This window comes from Oncorhynchus gorbuscha, linkage group LG19 (assembly GCF_021184085.1).
Source record: "Oncorhynchus gorbuscha isolate QuinsamMale2020 ecotype Even-year linkage group LG19, OgorEven_v1.0, whole genome shotgun sequence".
Classification (NCBI taxonomy): domain Eukaryota; kingdom Metazoa; phylum Chordata; class Actinopteri; order Salmoniformes; family Salmonidae; genus Oncorhynchus; species Oncorhynchus gorbuscha.
In genome coordinates this window covers 3288902-3308934 of record NC_060191.1, presented here as the reverse complement: position 1 = coordinate 3308934, position 20033 = coordinate 3288902, and the positions used below count along the sequence as shown (strand labels likewise).

The window sequence follows — 20033 nt, the reverse complement described above, 5'->3', positions numbered from 1 at the left end:
GAGAGACCGAAAGAGACAGAGAGAGACAGAGAAAGACCGAAAGAGACAGAGAGACAGAGAGAGACCGAGAGAGACAGAGACCGAGAGAGACAGAGACCGAGAGAGACAGAGAGAGACAGAGAGAGACAGAGAGAGAGAGAGAGACCGAGGTGGGGAAAGGGGAGGTGAAGAGACAATGAGCGATAGAGAAACACTCACCAGACTGGCAGGATAGTGGGGCTCAGGGCACGGGTGGGACAGGGAGGATGGAGGGATGGAGGGAGGAAAGGAGGGGAGGAGGGAGAGAGAGAGAGAACCCGGGGCGCTGCAGTCTACTCTCACTCTGCTCCGCTCTACTGAGGGATCCTGGTTCAGAGGACCTGGGGAGTTCCCACTGCTGAACACCAGCCACTACACACACAAAGACACACACAGTTGATTCAGAGAGGCAAATACTTACATTTAAATGGAATATTGTCTTCTTTTTTTATCTGAGAAATTGGTGTCAGCTTCAATGGTCCTTCTGTAGCTCAGTTGGTAGAGCATGGCGCTTGTAACGCCAGGGTAGTGGGTTCGATTCCCGGGACCACCCATACGTAGAATGTATGCACACATGACTAAGTCGCTTTGGATAAAAGCGTCCGCTAAATGGCATATATTATTATTATATATTAATAAACTCTATAAAGTCCATGTATTGTCAATTAGCTAAAGACATCACACTAAAACAGACCCTGTCCCTCCTTCCCTTCATCTGAAACACAAACCCCTGTCCCTCCCTCCCTCTCTCCCTCCCTTCCTTTCCTCCCTCCCTTCATCTGAAACACACACCCCTGTCCCTCCCTCCCTCAATCCCTCCATCTGAAAACACACACCTGTCCCTCCCTCCCTTCCTCCATCTGAATACACACACACCTGTCCCTCCCTCCCTTCCTCCATCTGAAAACACACACACCTGTCCCTCCCTCCCTCCATCTGAAAACACACACACCTGTCCCTCCCTCCCTTCCTTCCTCCATCTGAAAACACACACCCCTGTCTGTCTGTCTGTCTGTCTGTCTGTCTGTCTGTCTGTCTGTCCCTCCCTCCCCCTCCCTCCCTCCCTCCCTCCCTCCCTCCCTCCCTCCCCCTCCCTCCCTCCCTCCCTCCCTCCCTCCCTCCCCCCCCTCTGAAAACACACACCCCTGTCTGTCCCTCCCTCCCTTCCTCCATCTAAAAACACACCCCTGTCCCTCCCTCCCTCCAATCCTCCATCAGAAAACACACCCCTGTCCTTCCCTCAATCCCTCCCTCCCTTCCTTCATCTGAAAACACACACACACCTGTCTCTCCCTCCCTCCCTTCCTCCATCTGAAAGCACACACACCTGTCCCTCCCTCCCTTCCTCCATCTGAAACACACACACCTGTCCCTCCCTCCCTTCCTCCATCTGAACACACACACACCTGTCCCTCCCTCCATCTGAACACACACACACACCAGTCCCTCCCTCCCTCCCTTCCTCCATCTGAACACACACACACACACACCTGTCCCTCCCTCCCTTCCTCCATCTGAACACACACACACACCTGTCCCTCCCTCCCTCCCGTCCTCCATCTGAAAACACACACACACCTGTCCCTCCCTCCCTCCGTCTGAAAAAACACACACACACCTGTCCCCCCCTCCCTCCCTCCACTTGAAAACACTCACACTTGTCGCTCCCTCCCTCCCTCCATCCATCTAAAAACACACACAGTTGATTCAGAGGCAAATACTTACATTTAAATGGAATATTGTCTTCTTTTTTTATCTGAGAAATTGGTGTCAATAAGTCAATAAACTCTATAAAGTCCATGTATTGTCAATTAGCTAAAGACATCACACTAAAACAGACCCTGTCCCTCCCTCCCTCCCTCCCTTCCTCCATCTGAAAACACACACACCTGTCCCTCCCTCCCTCCCTTCCTCCCTTCCTTCCTTCCTTCCTTCCTTCCTTCCTTCCTTCCTTCCTTCCTTCCTTCCTTCCTTCCTTCCTTCCTTCCTTCCTTCCTTCATCTGAAAACACACACCTGTCCCCCTCCCTCCCTTCCTTCCTCCATCTGAAAACACACACCCCTGTCCCTCCCTCCCTTCATCTGAAACACACACCCCTGTCCCTCCCTCCCTCCCTCCCTCAATCCCTCCATCTGAAAACACACACACCTGTCCCTCTCTCCATCTGAAAACACACACACCTGTCCCTCCCTCCCTTCCTTCCTCCCTCTGAAAACACACACCCCTGTCTGTCCCTCCCTCCCTTCCTCCATCTAAAAACACACCCCTGTCCCTCCCTCCCTCCAATCCTCCATCAGAAAACACACCCCTGTCCTTCCCTCAATCCCTCCCTCCCTTCCTTCATCTGAAAACACACACACCTGTCCCTCCCTCCCTTCCTCCATCTGAAAGCACACACACCTGTCCCTCCCTCCCTCCCTTCCTCCATCTGAAAGCACACACACCTGTCCCTCCCTCCCTTCCTCCATCTGAAAGCACACACACCTGTCCCTCCCTCCCTTCCTCCATCTGAACACACACACACACACACCAGTCCCTCCCTCCCTCCCTTCCTCCATCTGAAAGCACACACACCTGTCCCTCCCTCCCTTCCTCCATCTGAACACACACACACACCAGTCCCTCCCTCCCTCCCTTCTTCCATCTGAAACACACACACCTGTCCCTCCCTTCCTCCATCTGACCTGTCCCTCCCTCCCTCTGAACACACACACACACCAGTCCCTCCATCCCTCCCTCCCTTCCTCCATCTGAACACACACACACCTGTCCCTCCCTCCCTTCCTCCATCTGAACACACACACACACCTGTCCCTCCCTCCCTCCCGTCCTCCAACTGAAAACACACACACACCTGTCCCTCCCTCCCTCCGTCTGAAAACACACACACACACACCTGTCCCTCCCTCCCTTCCTCCATCTGAACACACACACACACCAGTCCCTCCCTCCCTCCCTTCTTCCATCTGAAAACACACACACCTGTCCCTCCCTCCCTTCCTCCATCTGAACACACACACACCTGTCCCTTCCTCCATCTGAACACACACACACACCAGTCCCTCCATCCCTCCCTCCCTTCCTCCATCTGAACACACACACACCTGTCCCTCCCTCCCTCCCTCCCTCCCTTCCTCCATCTGAACACACACACACACCTGTCCCTCCCTCCCTCCCGTCCTCCATCTGAAAACACACACACACCTGTCCCTCCCTCCCTCCGTCTGAAAACACACACACACACACACTTGTCCCTCCCTCCCTCCCTCCATCTAAAAACACACACTTCTGTCTCCCCCTCTGAAACACACACCCCTGTCCCTCCCTCCGTTCCTCCATCTGAAACACATACACCTGTCCCTCCCTCCCTCCCTCCATCTCAAAACACACACTCCTGTCCCTCCCTCCCTCCCTTCCTCCATCTGAAACACACACACCTGTCCCTCCCTCCCTCCCTCCATCTGAAAACACACACTCCTGTCCCTCCCTTCCTCCATCTGAAACACACACACCTGTCCCTCCCTCCCTCCCTTCCTCCATCTGAAACACACACACCTGTCCCTCCCTCCCTTCCTTCCTCCATCTGAAAACACACCCCTGTCTGTCCCTCCCTCCCTCCCTCCATCTGAAAACACACACACACACCAGTCCCTCCCTCCCTCCCTTCCTCCATCTGAAAACACACACACACCCCTGTCCTTCCCTCAATCCCTCCCTCCCTTCCTTCATCTGAAAACACACACACACACCAGTCCCTCCCTCCCTCCCTTCCTCCATCTGAACACACACACACCTGTCCCTCCCTCCCTCCGTCTGAAAACACACACAAACGTGTCCCTCCCTCCCTCCATCTGAAAACACACACACCTGTCCCTCCCTCCCTTCCTCCATCTGAAAACACACACACCTGTCCCTCCCTCCCTCCACTTGAAAACACACACACTTGTCCCTCCCTCCCTCCATCTAAACACACACACTTCTGTCTCCCCCTCTGAAACACACACACCTGTCCCTCCCTCCCTCCCTCCGTCTGAAAACACACACAAACGTGTCCCTCCCTCCCTCCATCTGAAAACACACACACCTGTCCCTCCCTCCCTTCCTCCATCTGAAACACACTCCTGTCCCTCCCTCCCTCCCTTCCTCCATCTGAAAACACACACTCCTGTCCCTCCCTCCCTCCATCTGAAAACACACACCTGTCCCTCCCTCCCTCCATCTGAAACACACACACCTGTCCCTCGCTCCCTCCCTCCATCTGAAACACACACACCTATCCCTCCCTCCATCTAAAAACACACACTCCTGTCCCTCCCTCCCTTCCTCCATCTAAAAACACACACTCCTGTCCCTCCCTCACTTCCTCCATCTGAAAATACACACTCCTGTCCCTCCCTCCCTTCCTCCAACTGAAAGCACACACTCCTGTCCCTCCCTCCCTCCATTTGAAAACACACACACCTGACCCTCCCTCCATCTGAAACACACACACCTGTCCCTCCCTCCCTTCCTCCATCTAAAAACACACACTCCTGTCCCTCACACCCTCCCTCCCTCCATCCATCTGAAAACACACACACCTGTCCCTCCCACCCTCCCTCCATCTGAAAACACACACACCTGTTCCTCCCTCCATCTGAAAACACACACACCTGTCCCTCCATCCCTCCCTTCCTCCATCTAAAAACACACACCTGTCCCCCCCTCCATCTGAAAACACACACACCTGTCCCTCCCTCCATCTGAAAACACACACCTGTCCCTCCCTCCCTCCCTTCCTTCCTCCATCTGAAAACACACAACTGTCCCTCCCTCCATCCCTTCCTCCATCTGAAAACACACACACCTGTCCCTCCCTCCCTCCTGTCCTCCATCTGAAAACACACACACCTGTCCCTCCCTCCCTCCATCTGAAAACACACACACCTGTCCCTCTCTCCCTCCATCTGAAAACACACACACCTGTCCCTCCCTCCCTCCATCTGAAAACACACACACCTGTCCCTCTCTCCCTCCATCTGAAACACACACACCTGTCCCTCCCTCCCTCCATCTGAAACACATACACCTGTCCCTCCCTCCCTCCATCTGAAACACACACACCTGTCCCTCCCTCCCTCCATCTGAAACACACACACCTGTCCCTCGCTCCCTCCCTCCATCTGAAACACACACACCTATCCCTCCCTCCATCTAAAAACACACACTCCTGTCCCTCCCTCCCTCCATCTGAAAACACACACTTCTGTCCCTCCCTCCCTTCCTCCATCTGAAAACACACACTCCTGTCCCTCCGTCCCTTCCTCCATCTGAAAACACACACTCCTGTCCCTCCCTCCCTCCCTCCCTCCCTCCCTCCCTCCCTCCATCTAAAAACACACTCCTGTCCCTCCCTCCCTCCCTCCATCTGAAAACACACACTCCTGTCCCTCCCTCCATCGGAAAACACACACTCCTGTCCCTCCCTCCCTCCCTCCATTTGAAAACACACACACCTGACCCTCCCTCCATCTGAAACACACACACCTGTCCCTCCCTCCCTCCTTCCCTCCATCTAAAAACACACACACCTGTCCCTCCCTCCCTCCCTCCCTCCGTTCCTCCATCTGAAACACATACACCTGTCCCTCCCTCCCTCCCTCCATCTGAAAACACACACTCCTGTCCCTCCCTCCCTTCCTCCATCTGAAACACACACACACCTGTCCCTCCCTCCCTCCCTCCCTCCCTCCATCTGAAAACACACACTCCTGTCCCTCCCTTCCTCCATCTGAAACACACATACCTGTCCCTCCCTCCCTCCCTCCCTTCCTCCATCTGAAACACATATACCTGTCCCTCCCTCCCTCCATCTGAAAACACACACACCTGTCCCTCCCTCCCTCCATCTGAAACACACACACCTGTCCCTCGCTCCCTCCCTCCATCTGAAACACACACACCTATCCCTCCCTCCATCTAAAAACACACACTCCTGTCCCTCCCTCCCTCCCTCCATCTGAAAACACACACTCCTGTCCCTCCCTCCCTTCATCCATCTGAAAACACACACTCCTGTCCCTCCCTCCCTTCCTCCATCTGAAAACACACACTCCTGTCCCTCCCTCCCTCCCTCCCTCCATCTAAAAACACACTCCTGTCCCTCCCTCCCTCCCTCCATCTGAAAACACACACTCCTGTCCCTCCCTCCCTTCCTCCATCTAAAAACACACACTCCTGTCCCTCCCCCTCCCTCCCTCCATCCATCTGAAAACACACACACCTGTCCCTCCCACCCTCCCTCCATCTGAAAACACACACACCTGTCCCTCCCTCCCTCCCTCCATCTGAAAACACACACTCCTGTCTCCCAATCTTAAACACACACCCCTGTCCCTCCCTCCCTTCCTCCATCTGAAACACACACACCTGTCCCTCCCTCCCTCCCTCCATCTGAAAACACACACACCTGTCCCTCCCTCCATCCATCTGAAACACACACACCTGTCCCTCGCTCCCTCCCTCCATCTGAAACACACACACCTATCCCTCCCTCCATCTAAAAACACACACTCCTGTCCCTCCCTCCCTCCATCTAAAAACACACACTCCTGTCCCTCCCTCCCTCCATCTAAAAACACACACTCCTGTCCCTCCCTCCCTCCCTTCCTTCCTCCATCTGAAAACACACAACTGTCCCTCCCTCCCTCCATCTGAAAACACACAACTGTCCCTCCCTCCCTCCATCTGAAAACACACATACCTGTCCCTCCCTCCCTCCCTTCCTCCATCTGAAAACACACACACCTGACCCTCCATCCCTCCCTCCCTCCCTCCCTCCATCTGAACACACATACCTGTCCCTCCCTCCCTCCCTTCCTCCATCTTAAACACACACACTTGTCCCTCCCTCCATCTGAATACACACACACACCTGTCCCTCCCTTCCTCCATCTGGACACACAAACATACACCTGTCCCTCCCTCCCCCTGTCCTCCATCTGAAAACACACACACCTGTCCCTCCCTCCCTCCATCTGAAAACACACACACCTGTCCCTCTCTCCCTCCATCTGAAAACACACACACACCTGTCCCTCCCTCCCTCCCTCCCTTCCTTCCTCCATCTGAAAACACACAACTGTCCCTCCCTCCCTCCCTTCCTCCATCTGAAACACACACACCTGTCCCTCCCTCCATCTGAAAACACACACACCTGTCCCTCCCTCCCTCCCTCCGTTCCTCCATCTGAAACACATACACCTGTCCCTCCCTCCCTCCCTTCCTCCATCTGAAACACACACACCTGTCCCTCCCTCCCTTCCTCCATCTGAACACACACACACACCTGTCCCTCCCTCCCTTCCTCCATCTGAAAACATACACACCCACCTGTCCCTCCCTCCCTCCTATCCTCCATCTGAAAACACACACACCTGTCCCTCCCTCCCTTCCTCCATCTGAAAAAACACACACCTGTCCCTCCCTCCCTCCGTTCCTCCATCTGAAACACATACACCTGTCCCTCCCTCCCTTCCTTCCTCCATCTGAAACACACATACCTGTCCCTCCCTCCCTTCCTCCATCTGAAACACACACACCTGTCCCTCCCTCCCTTCCTTCCTCCATCTGAAAACACACACCTGTCCCTCCCTCCATCTGAACACACACACACACCTGTCCCTCCCTCCATCTGAAAACACACAACTGTCCCTCCCTCCCTCCATCTGAAAACACACATACCTGTCCCTCCCTCCCTCCCTCCCTCCATCTGAAAACACACACACACCTGTCCCTCCCTCCCTACCTCCATCTGAAAACACACACTCCTGTCCCTCCCTCCCTCCATCTGAAACACACACACCTGTCCCTCCCTCCATCTGAAAACACACTCCTGTCCCTCCCTCCCTCCATCTGAAACACACACACCTGTCCCTCCCTCCATCTGAAAACACACACTCCTGTCCCTCCCTCCCTCCCTTCCTCCATCTGAAAACACACACACCTGTCCCTCCCTCCCTTCCTCCATGTGAAAACACACACTCCTGTCCCTCCCTCCCTTCCTCCATCTGAAAACACACACACCTGTCCCTCCCTCCGTTCCTCCATCTGAAACACATACACCTGTCCCTCCCTCCCTCCCTTCCTCCATCTGAAACACACACACCTGTCCCTCCCTCCCTCCCTTCCTCCCTCCATCTGAAAACACACACACCTGTCCCTCCCTCCATCTGAAAACACACAACTGTCCCTCCCTCCATCTGAAAACACACAACTGTCCCTCCCTCCATCTGAAAACACACAACTGTCCCTCCCTCCCTCCATCTGAAAACACACACACACCTGTCCCTCCCTCCCTTCCTCCATCTGAAAACACACACTCCTGTCCCTCCCTCCATCCATCTGAAACACACACACCTGTCCCTCCCTCCATCTGAAAACACACACTCCTGTCCCTCCCTCCCTCCCTTCCTCCATCTGAAACACACATACCTGTCCCTCCCTCCCTTCCTCCATCTGAACACACACACACCTGTCCCTCCCTCTCTCCCTTCCTCCATCTGAAAACACACACACCTGTCCCTCCCTCCCTTCCTCCATCTGAACACACACACACCTGTCCCTCCCTCCATCTGAACACACACACCTGTCCCTCCCTCCCTCCTGTCCTCCATATGAAAAAACACACACACCTGTCCCTCCCTCCCTCCATCTGAAAACACACACACCTGTCCCTCCCTCCCTCCATCTGAAAACACACACACCTGTCCCTCCCTCCCTCCCTTCCCACCATCTGAAAACACACACACCTGTCCCGCCCTCCATCTGAAAACACACACACCTGTCCCTCCCTCCCTTCCTCCATCTGAAAACACACACACCTGTCCCTCCCTCCCTCCGTTCCTCCATTTGAAACACATACACCTGTCCCTCCCTCCCTCCCTCCCTCCATCTGAAACACATACACCTGTCCCTCCCTCCATCTGAAAACACACTCCTGTCCCTCCCTCCCTCCTTCCATCTGAAACACACACACCTATCCCTCCCTCCATCTAAAAACACACACTCCTGTCCCTCCCTCCATCTGAAAACACACACCTGTCCCTCCCTCCCTCCCTCCCTCCCTCCATCTGAAAACACACACTCCTGTCTCCCAATCTTAATCACACACCCCTGTCCCTCCCTCCCTCCCTCCATCTGAAAACACACACACCTGTCCCTCCCTCCCTCCTCCCTCCCCTCCCTCCCTTCCTTCCTTCCTTCATCTGAAACACCCCCTGTCCCTCCCTCCCTTCCTCCATCTGAAAACACCCACACCTGTCCCTCCCTCCCTCCCTTCCTCCATCTGAACACACACCTGTCCCTCCCTCCATCTGAACACACACACACACCTGTCCCTCCCTCCCTCCCTCCCTTCCTCCATCTGAACACATACACACACCTGTCCCTCCCTCCCTTCCTCCATCTGAAAACACACACACCTGTCCCTCCCTCCCTCCCTCCGTTCCTCCATCTGAAACACATACATCTGTCCCTCCCTCCCTCCATCTGAAAACACACACTCCTGTCCCTCCCTCCCTCCATCTGAAACACACACATCTGTCCCTCCCTCCCTCCATTTGAAAACACACACCCCTGTCCCTCCCTCCCTTCATCTAAAAACACACACTCCTGTCCCTCCCTCCATCTGAAAACACACTCACCTGTCCCTTCCTCCATCTGAAACACACACACCTGTCCCTCCCTCCCTTCCTCCATCTGAAACACACATACCTGTCCCTCCCTCCCTCCCTCCATCTGAAAACATACACACCTGTCCCTCCCTCCCTCCAAAACACACACACCTGTCCCTCCCTCCCTCCCTCCTTCCATCTGAAACACACACACCTATCCCTCCCTCCATCTAAAAACACATACTCCTGTCCCTCCCTCCCTCCCTCCATCTGAAAACACACTCACCTGTCCCTCCCTCCATCTGAAAACACACTCCTGTCCCCTCCCTCCCTCCCTCCATCTGAAAACACACACACCTGTCCCTCCCTCCCTCCATCTGAAACACACACCTGTCCCTCCCTCCCTCCATCTGAAACACACACACCTGTCCCTCCCTCCCTCCATCTGAAACACACACACCTGTCCCTCCCTCCCTCCCTCCCTCCATCTGAAAACACACTCACCTGTCCCTCCCTCCATCTGAAAACACACTCCTGTCCTCCCTCCCTCCATCTGAAAACACACACACCTGTCCCTCCCTCCCTCCATCTGAAACACACACCTGTCCCTCCCTCCCTCCATCTGAAACACACACACCTGTCCCTCCCTCCCTCCATCTAAAACACACACACCTGTCCCTCCCTCCCTCCATCTGAAACACACACACCTGTCCCTCCTCCCTCCCTCCCTCCCTCCCTCCATCTGAAAACACACACTCCTGTCTCCCAATCTTAAACACACACACCTGTCCCTCCCTCTCTTCCTCCATCTGAAAACACACACCTGTCCCTCCCTCCCTCCCTTCCTCCATCTGAAACACACACACCTGTCCCTCCCTCCCTCCCTTCCTCCATCTGAAACACACACACCTGTCCCTCCCTCCCTTCCTCCATCTGAAACACACACACCTGTCCCTCCCTCCCTTCCTCCATCTGAAACACAGACACCTGTCCCTCCCTCCCTCCCTTCCTCCATCTGAAAACACACACTCCTGTCTCCCAATCTTAATCACACACCACCGCCCCCCCCCACCTGTTCCCCCAGGGCGTGGCAGGTGACCCTGTAGGTGTGCTGCTGGGCTCTCCTGGGCTCTGATAGGCTGAGAGCCTCCACGCTCAGCCCCTCTCCCTCAGCCTGGGCATCGCCATGGAAACGTGCAGGGACCAGGGGCCAGGGCTGTGGCCCCCCCTCGAAGACAACAAGGCAAGACGCACCCAAAGACAAGACCACCTCTGAAACCAGGGCCTGGAGAGAGAGGGGGAAGAGAGGGATGAGCAGAGGGACAAGGAGTAACATTTATAGAGATGACAGACAGAGAAACCTGGTAGACTGTATGAATAGAGATGTACAGTGCTTTCACTATTCACACCGTTTGACTTTTTCCACATTATTTTGTGTTATAAAGTGGGATTACAATTATTGAATTGTCAACGATCTACACAAAATATTCTGTAATGTCAAGGTGGAAGATAAAATTATAATATTTGTAAAACAAAAAATATGAAAAATAAAAAACTACTTACATACTGTAAAGTATTCAACTTCCTGAATCAATACATGTTAGAACGACCTTTGGCAGCTGTGAGTCTTTCTGGGTAAGTCTCTAAGAGCTTTGCACATCTGGATTGTACAACATTATTATTTTAAAAATTCTTCAAGCTCTGCCAAGTTGGTTGTTGATCATTGCTAGACAGCCATTTTTAAGTCAAAACTGTAACTAGGCCACTCAGGAACATTCAAGCAACTCCAGTGGCCTTGTTTAAGGTAATTGTCTTGCTGACTGTCTCCCAGTGTCTGTTGGAAAGCTGACAGAACCAGGTGTTCCTCTACAATTTTACCTGTGCTTAGCTCTATTCCATTCATATGTATCATAAAAAACTCCATAGTCCTTGCCGATGACAAGCATACCCATAACATGATGCAGCCACCACCATGCAAGGAAGGCCATATGAAGAGTGGTGATGTGTTGTGTTGGATTTGCCCAAAACATAACGCATTGTATTCAGGACATAAAGTTAATTACTTTACCACATTTCTTTGCAGTTTTACTTTAATGCAAACAGGATGCATGTTTTGGAAAATAAATAAAAATCTGTACAGACTTCCTCACTGTCATTTAGGTTAGTATGTTGGAGTAACTACAATGTTGTTGGTCCATCCTCAGTTTTCTCCTATCACAGCTATTAAACTCTAACTGTTTTAAAGTCACCATTGGCCTCATAGTGAAATCCCTGAGCAGTTTCCTTCGTCTTCGGCAACTGAGTTAGGAAGGATGCCTGTATCTTTGTAGTGACTGGGTTTATTGATACACCATCCAAAACCTAAGTAACAGCTTCACCAATGCGCAAAGGGATATTCAGGGTCTGCTTTTTTTTTTTTACCAAATCGGTGTGCTTCTTTGCAAGGCATTGGAAAACTTCTCTGGTCTTTGTGGTTGAATCTGTGCTTCAAATTCACTACTCGATTGAGGGACCTTACAGATAATTGTATATGTGGGGCAGGTGCGCAACTTTCACTGGGGGGATTATTTTTTATTTTTTTTGTCAATGGCAGTATTATCATTGGAATGTGATACAAAATGAGGCCTGGATTTTAAAAGTTGTGCAGTGTCCACCCGGCTTAAATGGTAGGCTACAAGCAACAGGCATGGTTGTAGTTGATGGGAAAGTGAGCCCTATAACTGAATAATTAGAATAGAATGAATGTGCCTCACTGAGGTGAGATTGCTGTGTTGCATTGTGTTGACGAGAACATAAAAACCCTAATGTCAATAACAAGTAGGCCTAGAGAAGGTAGTGGCACTGACATAAGACAGGTAGCATTGTAAGCGCAACACATGAACCGGCAGAGGTGCATTGTAAGCGCAAGGAAGGCCATACAGTACCCCCCCCACCCACCCCGCGCATCGTTAATACCGTAAACTCTGGGATGGTAAAAGGATGGTATGAAGGTATGGAAAAATGGATACTGCCTAAGCCTATCAGGAACTAGAAGTACATGTGTCAGAGTGTATCCAGATGGGAGCAGTGTGGTGCTCAACCCTCCAATGGCATCATTAGAAGCCACTCTCCTCCAACCTGGGGAAAATAAGTCAATTAAACCCCCCCAGTCTCTCTCTCTCTCTCTCTCAGTCTCTGTGGGCACCTTGAGGGGACTGTGGGCGGCCAGCGTTGCCATGGAAGTGATGTTGTAGTGTTCCATTTCCACGGTGATAGTGATGAGGGTGTGGCCTGGTCCCACTGCTTCCAGCTGAAGTCCTCCACAGAACCCTGAGCCTGGACCCACAGAACCTACACACACACACACACACACACACACACACACACACACACACACACACACACACACACACACACACACACACACACACACACACACACACACACACACACACACACACACACACACACACACACACACGTATTTGAATTGGAAACTAGTGAACTGCATTTTAGAGTTAGTAGCAGGAGTGGAGATTATTCCATTATACACCGTCTCTCAGTCTGACTGTCTCTCTCAGTCTGACTGTCTCTCTCAGTCTGACTGTCTCTCTCAGTCTGACTGTCTCTCTCAGTCTGACTGTCTCTCTCAGTCTGACTGTCTCTCTCAGTCTGACTGTCTCTCTCACTCTGTCTGTCTCTCACACTCTGTCTGTCTCGCACTCTGTCTGTCTCGCACTCTGTCTGTCTCGCACTCTGTCTGTCTCGCACTCTGTCTGTCTCGCACTCTGTCTGTCTCGCACTCTGTCTGTCTCGCACTCTGTCTGTCTCGCACTCTGTCTGTCTCGCACTCTGTCTGTCTCGCACTCTGTCTGTCTCGCACTCTGTCTGTCTCGCACTCTGTCTGTCTCGCACTCTGTCTGTCTCGCACTCTGTCTGTCTCGCACTCTGTCTGTCTCGCACTCTGTCTGTCTCGCACTCTGTCTGTCTCGCACTCTGTCTGTCTCGCACTCTGTCTGTCTCGCACTCTGTCTGTCTCGCACTCTGTCTGTCTCGCACTCTGTCTGTCTTGGTCTCTGTCCCTCTCGCTCTGTGTGTCTCTCTCTCTGTCTGTGTGTCTTTCTGTATGTCTCTCTGGCCTGCAGTGAATCAGGTGTCCACTCCTCCAGGTCCTCTACTCAATAAGGAGAGAGAGGACCTGACCCACATCAGCACACCGTTAAGAGCACTGAGATTCCATCTCAATAATTAAAACATTCACACTTAATCACAGGAAGAGTGATATTGATTGGCTAATATACAGGGTGTTGTAAACTGTGTGTGTGTTTACAAGAGTGTGTGTGCATGCATGCGTGCTGGTGTGTGTGTGTGTTATGTGACAGTGTATGTGACAGTATTTCTGCTTTCACAGCTTACCTTAGCTACGCACATAGAGAGCAGAGCCACACTGTGTGTGTGTGTGCGTACCTGGTAGAGGGGTGAATACCCCCTGTGGTGACGTGGTGACGTGGAGGTTGATGAGAGAGCAGTCTGTCACCTCCAGCAGGGTCTGGGGGCCAGAGCTTCCCTGGGGAGGGTCCTGGGTCTCCTCCTCTTGGACCCCCCAGACAGCCAGGGGAAGGGTGATGGTCTCTCCCACACTACAGTCACCTCTCTGGGCCAGGACATCCACACCAGCTGGCCTCAACACGTACACCTAGAGAGAGTGAAAGAGAGAGAGAGAGAGAGAGAGAGAGAGAGAGAGAGAGAGAGAGAGAGAGAGAGAGAGAGAGAGAGAGAGAGAGAGAGAGAGAGAGAGAGAGAGAGAGAGAGAGAGAGAGAGACAGAGAGAGAGAGAGAGAGAAAGACAGGGTAAAAGAGAGACAGAGAAAGAGAAAGACAGAGAGAAAGACAGAGAGAGAGAGAGATAAAGAGAGAAAGAGAAGGGAGAGAGAAAGACAGACTAACCACTTTTGGGAAAATTGGAAAACACTAAACAAACAACAACACAAAGAATTATCTATCCAAAATGGAGATGTATGGGTTAACCACTTCTCCAATCTTTTTGGCTCTATAACAAAGAATAAACAGCAAAAACAAACACATGATCAAATACAAATCTTAGAATCAACTATTAAAGACTACCAGAACCCACTGGATTCTCCAATTACATTGAATGAGCAACAGGACAAAATAAAAACCCTCCAACCCAAAAAGGCCTGTGGTGTTGATGGTATCCTCAATGAAATGATCAAATATACAGACAACAAATTCCAATTGGCTATACTAAAACTCTTTAAAATCCTCCTTAGCTCTGGGAGACAAATTTGACTCCAATAACTACCGGGATATGCGTCAACAGCAACCTTGGGAAAATCCTCTGCATTATCATTAACAGCAGACTCGTATATTTCCTCAATGAAAACGATGTACTGAGCAAATGTCAAATTGGCTTTTTACCAAATTACCGTACAACAGACCATGTATTCACCCTGCACACCCTAATTGACAACTAAACTAACCAAAACAAAGGCAAAGTCTTCTCATGCTTTGTTGATTTCAAAAAAGCCATCGACTCAATCTGGCATGAGGGTCTGCTATACAAACTGATGGAAAGTGGTGTTGGGGGTAAAACATACGACATTATAAAATCCATGTACACAAACAACAAGTGTGCGGTTAAAATTGGCAAAAAACACACACATTTCTTCACACAGGGCAGTGCGGTGAGACAGGGATGCAGCTTAAGCCCCACCCTCTTCAACATATATATCAACTAATTGGCGCGGGCACTAGAAAAGTCTACAGCACCCGGCCTCACCCTACTAGAATCTGAAGTCAAATGTCTACTGTTTGCTAATAATCTGGTGCTTCTGTCACCAACCAAGGCGGGCCTACAGCAGCACCTAGATCTTATGCACAGATTCTGCCAGACCTGGGCCCTGACAGTAAATCCCAGTAAGACCAAAATAATGGTGTTCCAAAAAAGGTCCAGTCGCCAGGACCACAAATACAAATTCCATCTAGACACCATTGACCTAGAGCACACAAAAAACTATACATACCTTGGCTTAAACATCAGCGCCACAGGTAACTTCCACAAAGCTGTGAACGATCTGAGAGACAAGGCAAGAAGGGCATTCTATGCCATCAAAAGGAACATAAAATTCCTAAAAATACTTGAATGAGTCATAAAGCCCATTACCCTTTATGGTTGTGAGGTCTGAGGTCTGCTCACCAACCAAGACTTCACAAAATGGGACAAACACCAAATTGAGACTCTGCATGCAGAATTCTGCAAAAATATCCTCCGTGTACAATGAAGAACACCAAATAATGCATGCAGAGCAGAATTAGGCCGATACCCACTAATTATCAAAATCCAGAAAAGAGCCGTTAAATTCTACAACCACCTAAAAGGAAGGGATTCCAAAACCTTCCATAACAAAGCCATCACCTACAGAGAGATCCACAAAGAATTTTTGTGACCTGTTGCCACAAGAAAAGGGCAACCAGTGAAGAACAAACACCATTGTAAATACAACCCATATTTATGCCTATTTATTTTTCCTTGTGTAGAGAGAGAGAGAGAGAGAGAGAGAGAGAGAGAGAGAGAGAGGAGAGAGGTGAGGAGGTGAGAGGGTGTTACTGTTACTATAGTGTGTACTGTGAGATAAGAGTGTGTTATTCCCATCGATTGGATAAACCTGTCCAATCCTCAGATCTACTCAAGTGTATCTGCCGTAGGTACAAGAAGTTGATTTGGGATTGTGTGTGTGTGTGTCACCTGTCCAGTAGCGGTGTGTAGAGGGTTGCGTGCGTCTGATGCCTGGATATCCACTTGGCCCCTTCTCTTTCCCGCCATGACTTCCCCTTTTACTGTCACCACGGCAACATCACTGTCACTCACCGACCAGCTCACAGCACCACTGCCACCCTCTACCTGGACACACACATAAAGACCATGTAATGAGTACAGATAAACACACACATAAACATATACAGACTTACAGTAGTCAAACACACATGTCTCTCTTTCTGTCACTCTCACAAACACACACACACCTGCAAGTGGTGCTGATAGAGCTGTCCCTCAGGTTGCCAAGGAAACACTAGTAGGCGGGGCTGCAGGGTGAGGGGCTCGTAGATCTCAACGTCTTGCTCTGCTCTGATTGGTGGTATCAGGGGCAACGCGCGGCCATCCTGGAGAGAGAGACAACCATGGTAATGATATTGTCATCACCCATGTCAAGATGCCATGACGTTTGACAGAGGTGTGTGTGTGTGTACCTCAGTGAGCACAGTGAACAGTGCAGCTCGTATGGTAGTGTGCCCAGCCCCTCGTGTTTCTAGTACATGGTAGGAACTGTTAGAGGAAGTCTCCAGGACATAGAACAGCCAATCAGAGAAGTCCACGGTCATCACCACATTCTACCAGAGGGAGAGAGGGGTTAGAGAGGAGGGGGAGAGAGGGGTTAGAGAGGAGGGGGAGAGAGAGGGGTTAGAGAGGAGGGGGAGAGAGGGGTTAGAGAGGAGGGGGAGAGAGGGGTTAGAGAGGAGGGGAGAGAGGGGTTAGAGAGGAGGGGGAGAGAGAGGGGTTAGAGAGGAGGGGGAGAGAGAGGGGTTAGAGAGGAGGGGAGAGAGGGGTTAGAGAGGAGGGGAGAGAGGGGTTAGAGAGGAGGGGGAGAGAGGGGTTAGAGAGGAGGGGGGAGAGAGAGGGGTTAGAGAGGAGGGTGAGAGAGGGCTTAGAGAGGAGGGTGAGAGAGGGCTTAGAGAGGAGGGGGAGAGAGAGGGTTAGAGTGGAGGGGGAGAGAGGGGTTAGAGAGGAGGGGGAACAAGGGGTTAGAGGAGGGAGGGGGAGAGGGGTTAGAGAGGATGGGAGAGAGGGGTTAGAGAGGATGGGAGAGAGGGGATAGAGAGGAGGGGGAGAGAGAGGTTAGAGAGGAGGGGGAGAGAGGGGTTAGAGAGGAGGGAGAGAGAGAGAGAGGGGTTAGAGAGGAGGGAGAGAGAGAGAGAGAGAGGGGTTAGAGAGGAGGGAGAGAGAGAGAGTGGTTAGAGAGGAGGGGGAGAGAGGGGTTAGAGAGGAGGGGAGGGGATAGAGAGGAGGGAGAGAAAGGGGTTAGAGAGGAGGGAGAGAGAGAGAGGGGTTAGAGAGGAGGGGGAAAGAGGGGTTAGAGAGGAGGGGGAGAGAGGGGATAGAGAGCGGTGGGGTTAGAGAGGAGGGGAGAGAGGGGATAGAGAGGAGGGGAGGGAGAGGTTAGAGAGGAGGGGGAGAGAGGGGTTAGAGAGGAGTTAGAGAGGAGGGGAGAGAGGGGTTAGAGAGGAGGGGGAGAGAGGAAGGGGAGAGAGAGGGGTTAGAGAGGAGGGGGAGAAAGGGGTTAGTGAGGCGGTGGGAGAGGGGATAGAGAGGAGGGGGAGAGAGAGGGGTTAGAGGGGAGGGAGAAAGAGAGGGGTTAGAGGGGAGGGAGAGAGAGAGGGGTTAGAGAGGAGGGAGGGGGAGAGAGGGGTTAGAGGAGGGAGGGGGAGAGAGGGGTTAGAGAGGAGAGGGAGAGAGGGGATAGAGAGGAGAGGGAGAGAGGGGATAGAGAGGAGGGGGAGAGAGAGAGGGGATAGAGAGGAGGGGGAGAGAGAGAGGGGATAGAGAGGAGGGGGAGAGGGGATAGAGAGGAGAGGGAGAGAGAGAGGGATAGGGGAGGGGGAGAGAGAGGGGTTAGAGAGGAGGGGAGAGACAGGGGTTGGAGAGGAGGGGGAAAGAGGGGGTTAGAGAGGAGGGGGGAGAGGGTTAGAGAGGAGGGGGAGAAAGAGAGGGGTTAGTGAGGAGGGGGAGAGAGAGGGGTTAGAGAGGAGGGGGAGAGAGGGGGATTAGAGAGGAGGGGGAGGGAGGGGTTAGAGAGGAGGGGAGGGAGGGGTTAGAGAGGAGGGGGAGGGAGGGGTTAGAGAGGAGGGGGAGAGAGAGGGGTTAGAAAAGAGGGGTGGAGAGAGGGGTTAGAAAAGAGGGGTGGAGAGAGGGGTTAGAGAAGGGGGAGAGAGAGAGGGGTTAGAGAAGGGGGAGAGAGAGAGGGGTGTTAGGTTCAATTAAGCCTCCTGTCCCTGACATAGAGTAGGCTTTAGACGTCTAGTGTAAGGGAGGGTAACTCTTATAGTTGTCATGGTAACGTTACCTGTGCCAGGTGTGCTGTATGACCCTCCTGGTCGTGAACTCGTACAGTCACCTGGTACTGACGACCACTCTCCAACACCCACCTGTCCTCCTCCTCCACACCTAGTGCTACACACACACACACACACACACACACACACACACACACACACACACACACACACACACACACACACACACACACACACACACACACACACACACACACACACACACACACACACACACACACACACACACACTCATGGCTTGCCATAGTACGACAATAGACATGTTGATAGCTGGGCTCACTCACTCAGGTAATTTGGCTCCACCACAAACACAGAACAGCGAGGCAGGTGGGAAGCAGAGTTTTCTGGTAGGCCTGGGTACAGGGAATGCTGAGGAAAACCATACCTGTTGGACTACACTACCCACAACCCCAGAAACCACACCTTACAGGACGACATCAATGCTAAACTACAGGAATAACTTTAAAGTGGTAAGGTAAGGTAGTCCCATGGTGGAAGGACACTGGGGTGTGTGACGGACAGCGTGGTGCGGCCTAGCCCTCGGGCGGTGACGGTCCCTGTGTCCTGGTCCACAGTGATGACATCATCATCGTTATTTGGGTCTCTCTCTACAGACAACTCATACTCTCCCTCACCCAGCAGCACCTCTATAGGAGACAGAGAAGAGAACATGTTGGTGCATCATCGGCTGCTCTACAGCTCTAATAAGTAGAGTGCCTTGCGAAAGTATTCGGCCCCCTTGAACTTTGCGACCTTTTGCCAAATTTCAGGCTTCAAACAGAAAGATATAAAACTGTATTTTTTGTGTGAAGAATCAACAACAAGTGGGACACAATCATGAAGTGGAACGACATTTATTGGATATTTCAAACTTTTTTAACAAATCAAAAACTGAAAAATTGGGCGTGCAAAATTATTCAGCCCCCTTAAGTTAATACTTTGTAGCGCCACCTTTTGCTGCGATTACAGCTGTAATTCGCTTGGGGTATGTCTCTATCAGTTTTGCACATCGAGAGACTGAATTTTTTTCCCAATCCTCCTTGCAAAACAGCTCGAGCTCAGTGAGGTTGGATGGAGAGCATTTGTGAACAGCAGTGTTCAGTTCTTTCCACAGATTCTCGATTGGATTCAGGTCTGGACTTTGACTTGGCCATTCTAACACCTGGATATGTTTATTTTTGAACCATTCCATTGTAGATTTTGCTTTATGTTTTGGATCATTGTCTTGTTGGA

At 51.9% G+C, this 20033-nt stretch overlaps 1 protein-coding gene across 1 annotated transcript in view; it reads right to left on the bottom strand.

Annotated features, from left to right (window-relative positions):
- LOC124006051 (nuclear pore membrane glycoprotein 210-like) overlaps positions 1 to 20033 on the bottom strand; it is a 60711-nt gene that overhangs the window by 33232 nt on the left and 7446 nt on the right. The window contains exons 7-16 of the mRNA XM_046315713.1: positions 19304 to 19447; positions 19085 to 19153; positions 18791 to 18897; positions 16920 to 17060; positions 16695 to 16832; positions 16417 to 16572; positions 14118 to 14346; positions 12856 to 13001; positions 10744 to 10956; positions 199 to 390 (exon numbers count right to left, since the gene is read on the bottom strand). Coding sequence (XP_046171669.1) covers positions 199 to 390; positions 10744 to 10956; positions 12856 to 13001; positions 14118 to 14346; positions 16417 to 16572; positions 16695 to 16832; positions 16920 to 17060; positions 18791 to 18897; positions 19085 to 19153; positions 19304 to 19447 — 1535 coding nt within the window. The remainder of the gene's footprint in view (positions 1 to 198; positions 391 to 10743; positions 10957 to 12855; positions 13002 to 14117; positions 14347 to 16416; positions 16573 to 16694; positions 16833 to 16919; positions 17061 to 18790; positions 18898 to 19084; positions 19154 to 19303; positions 19448 to 20033) is intronic.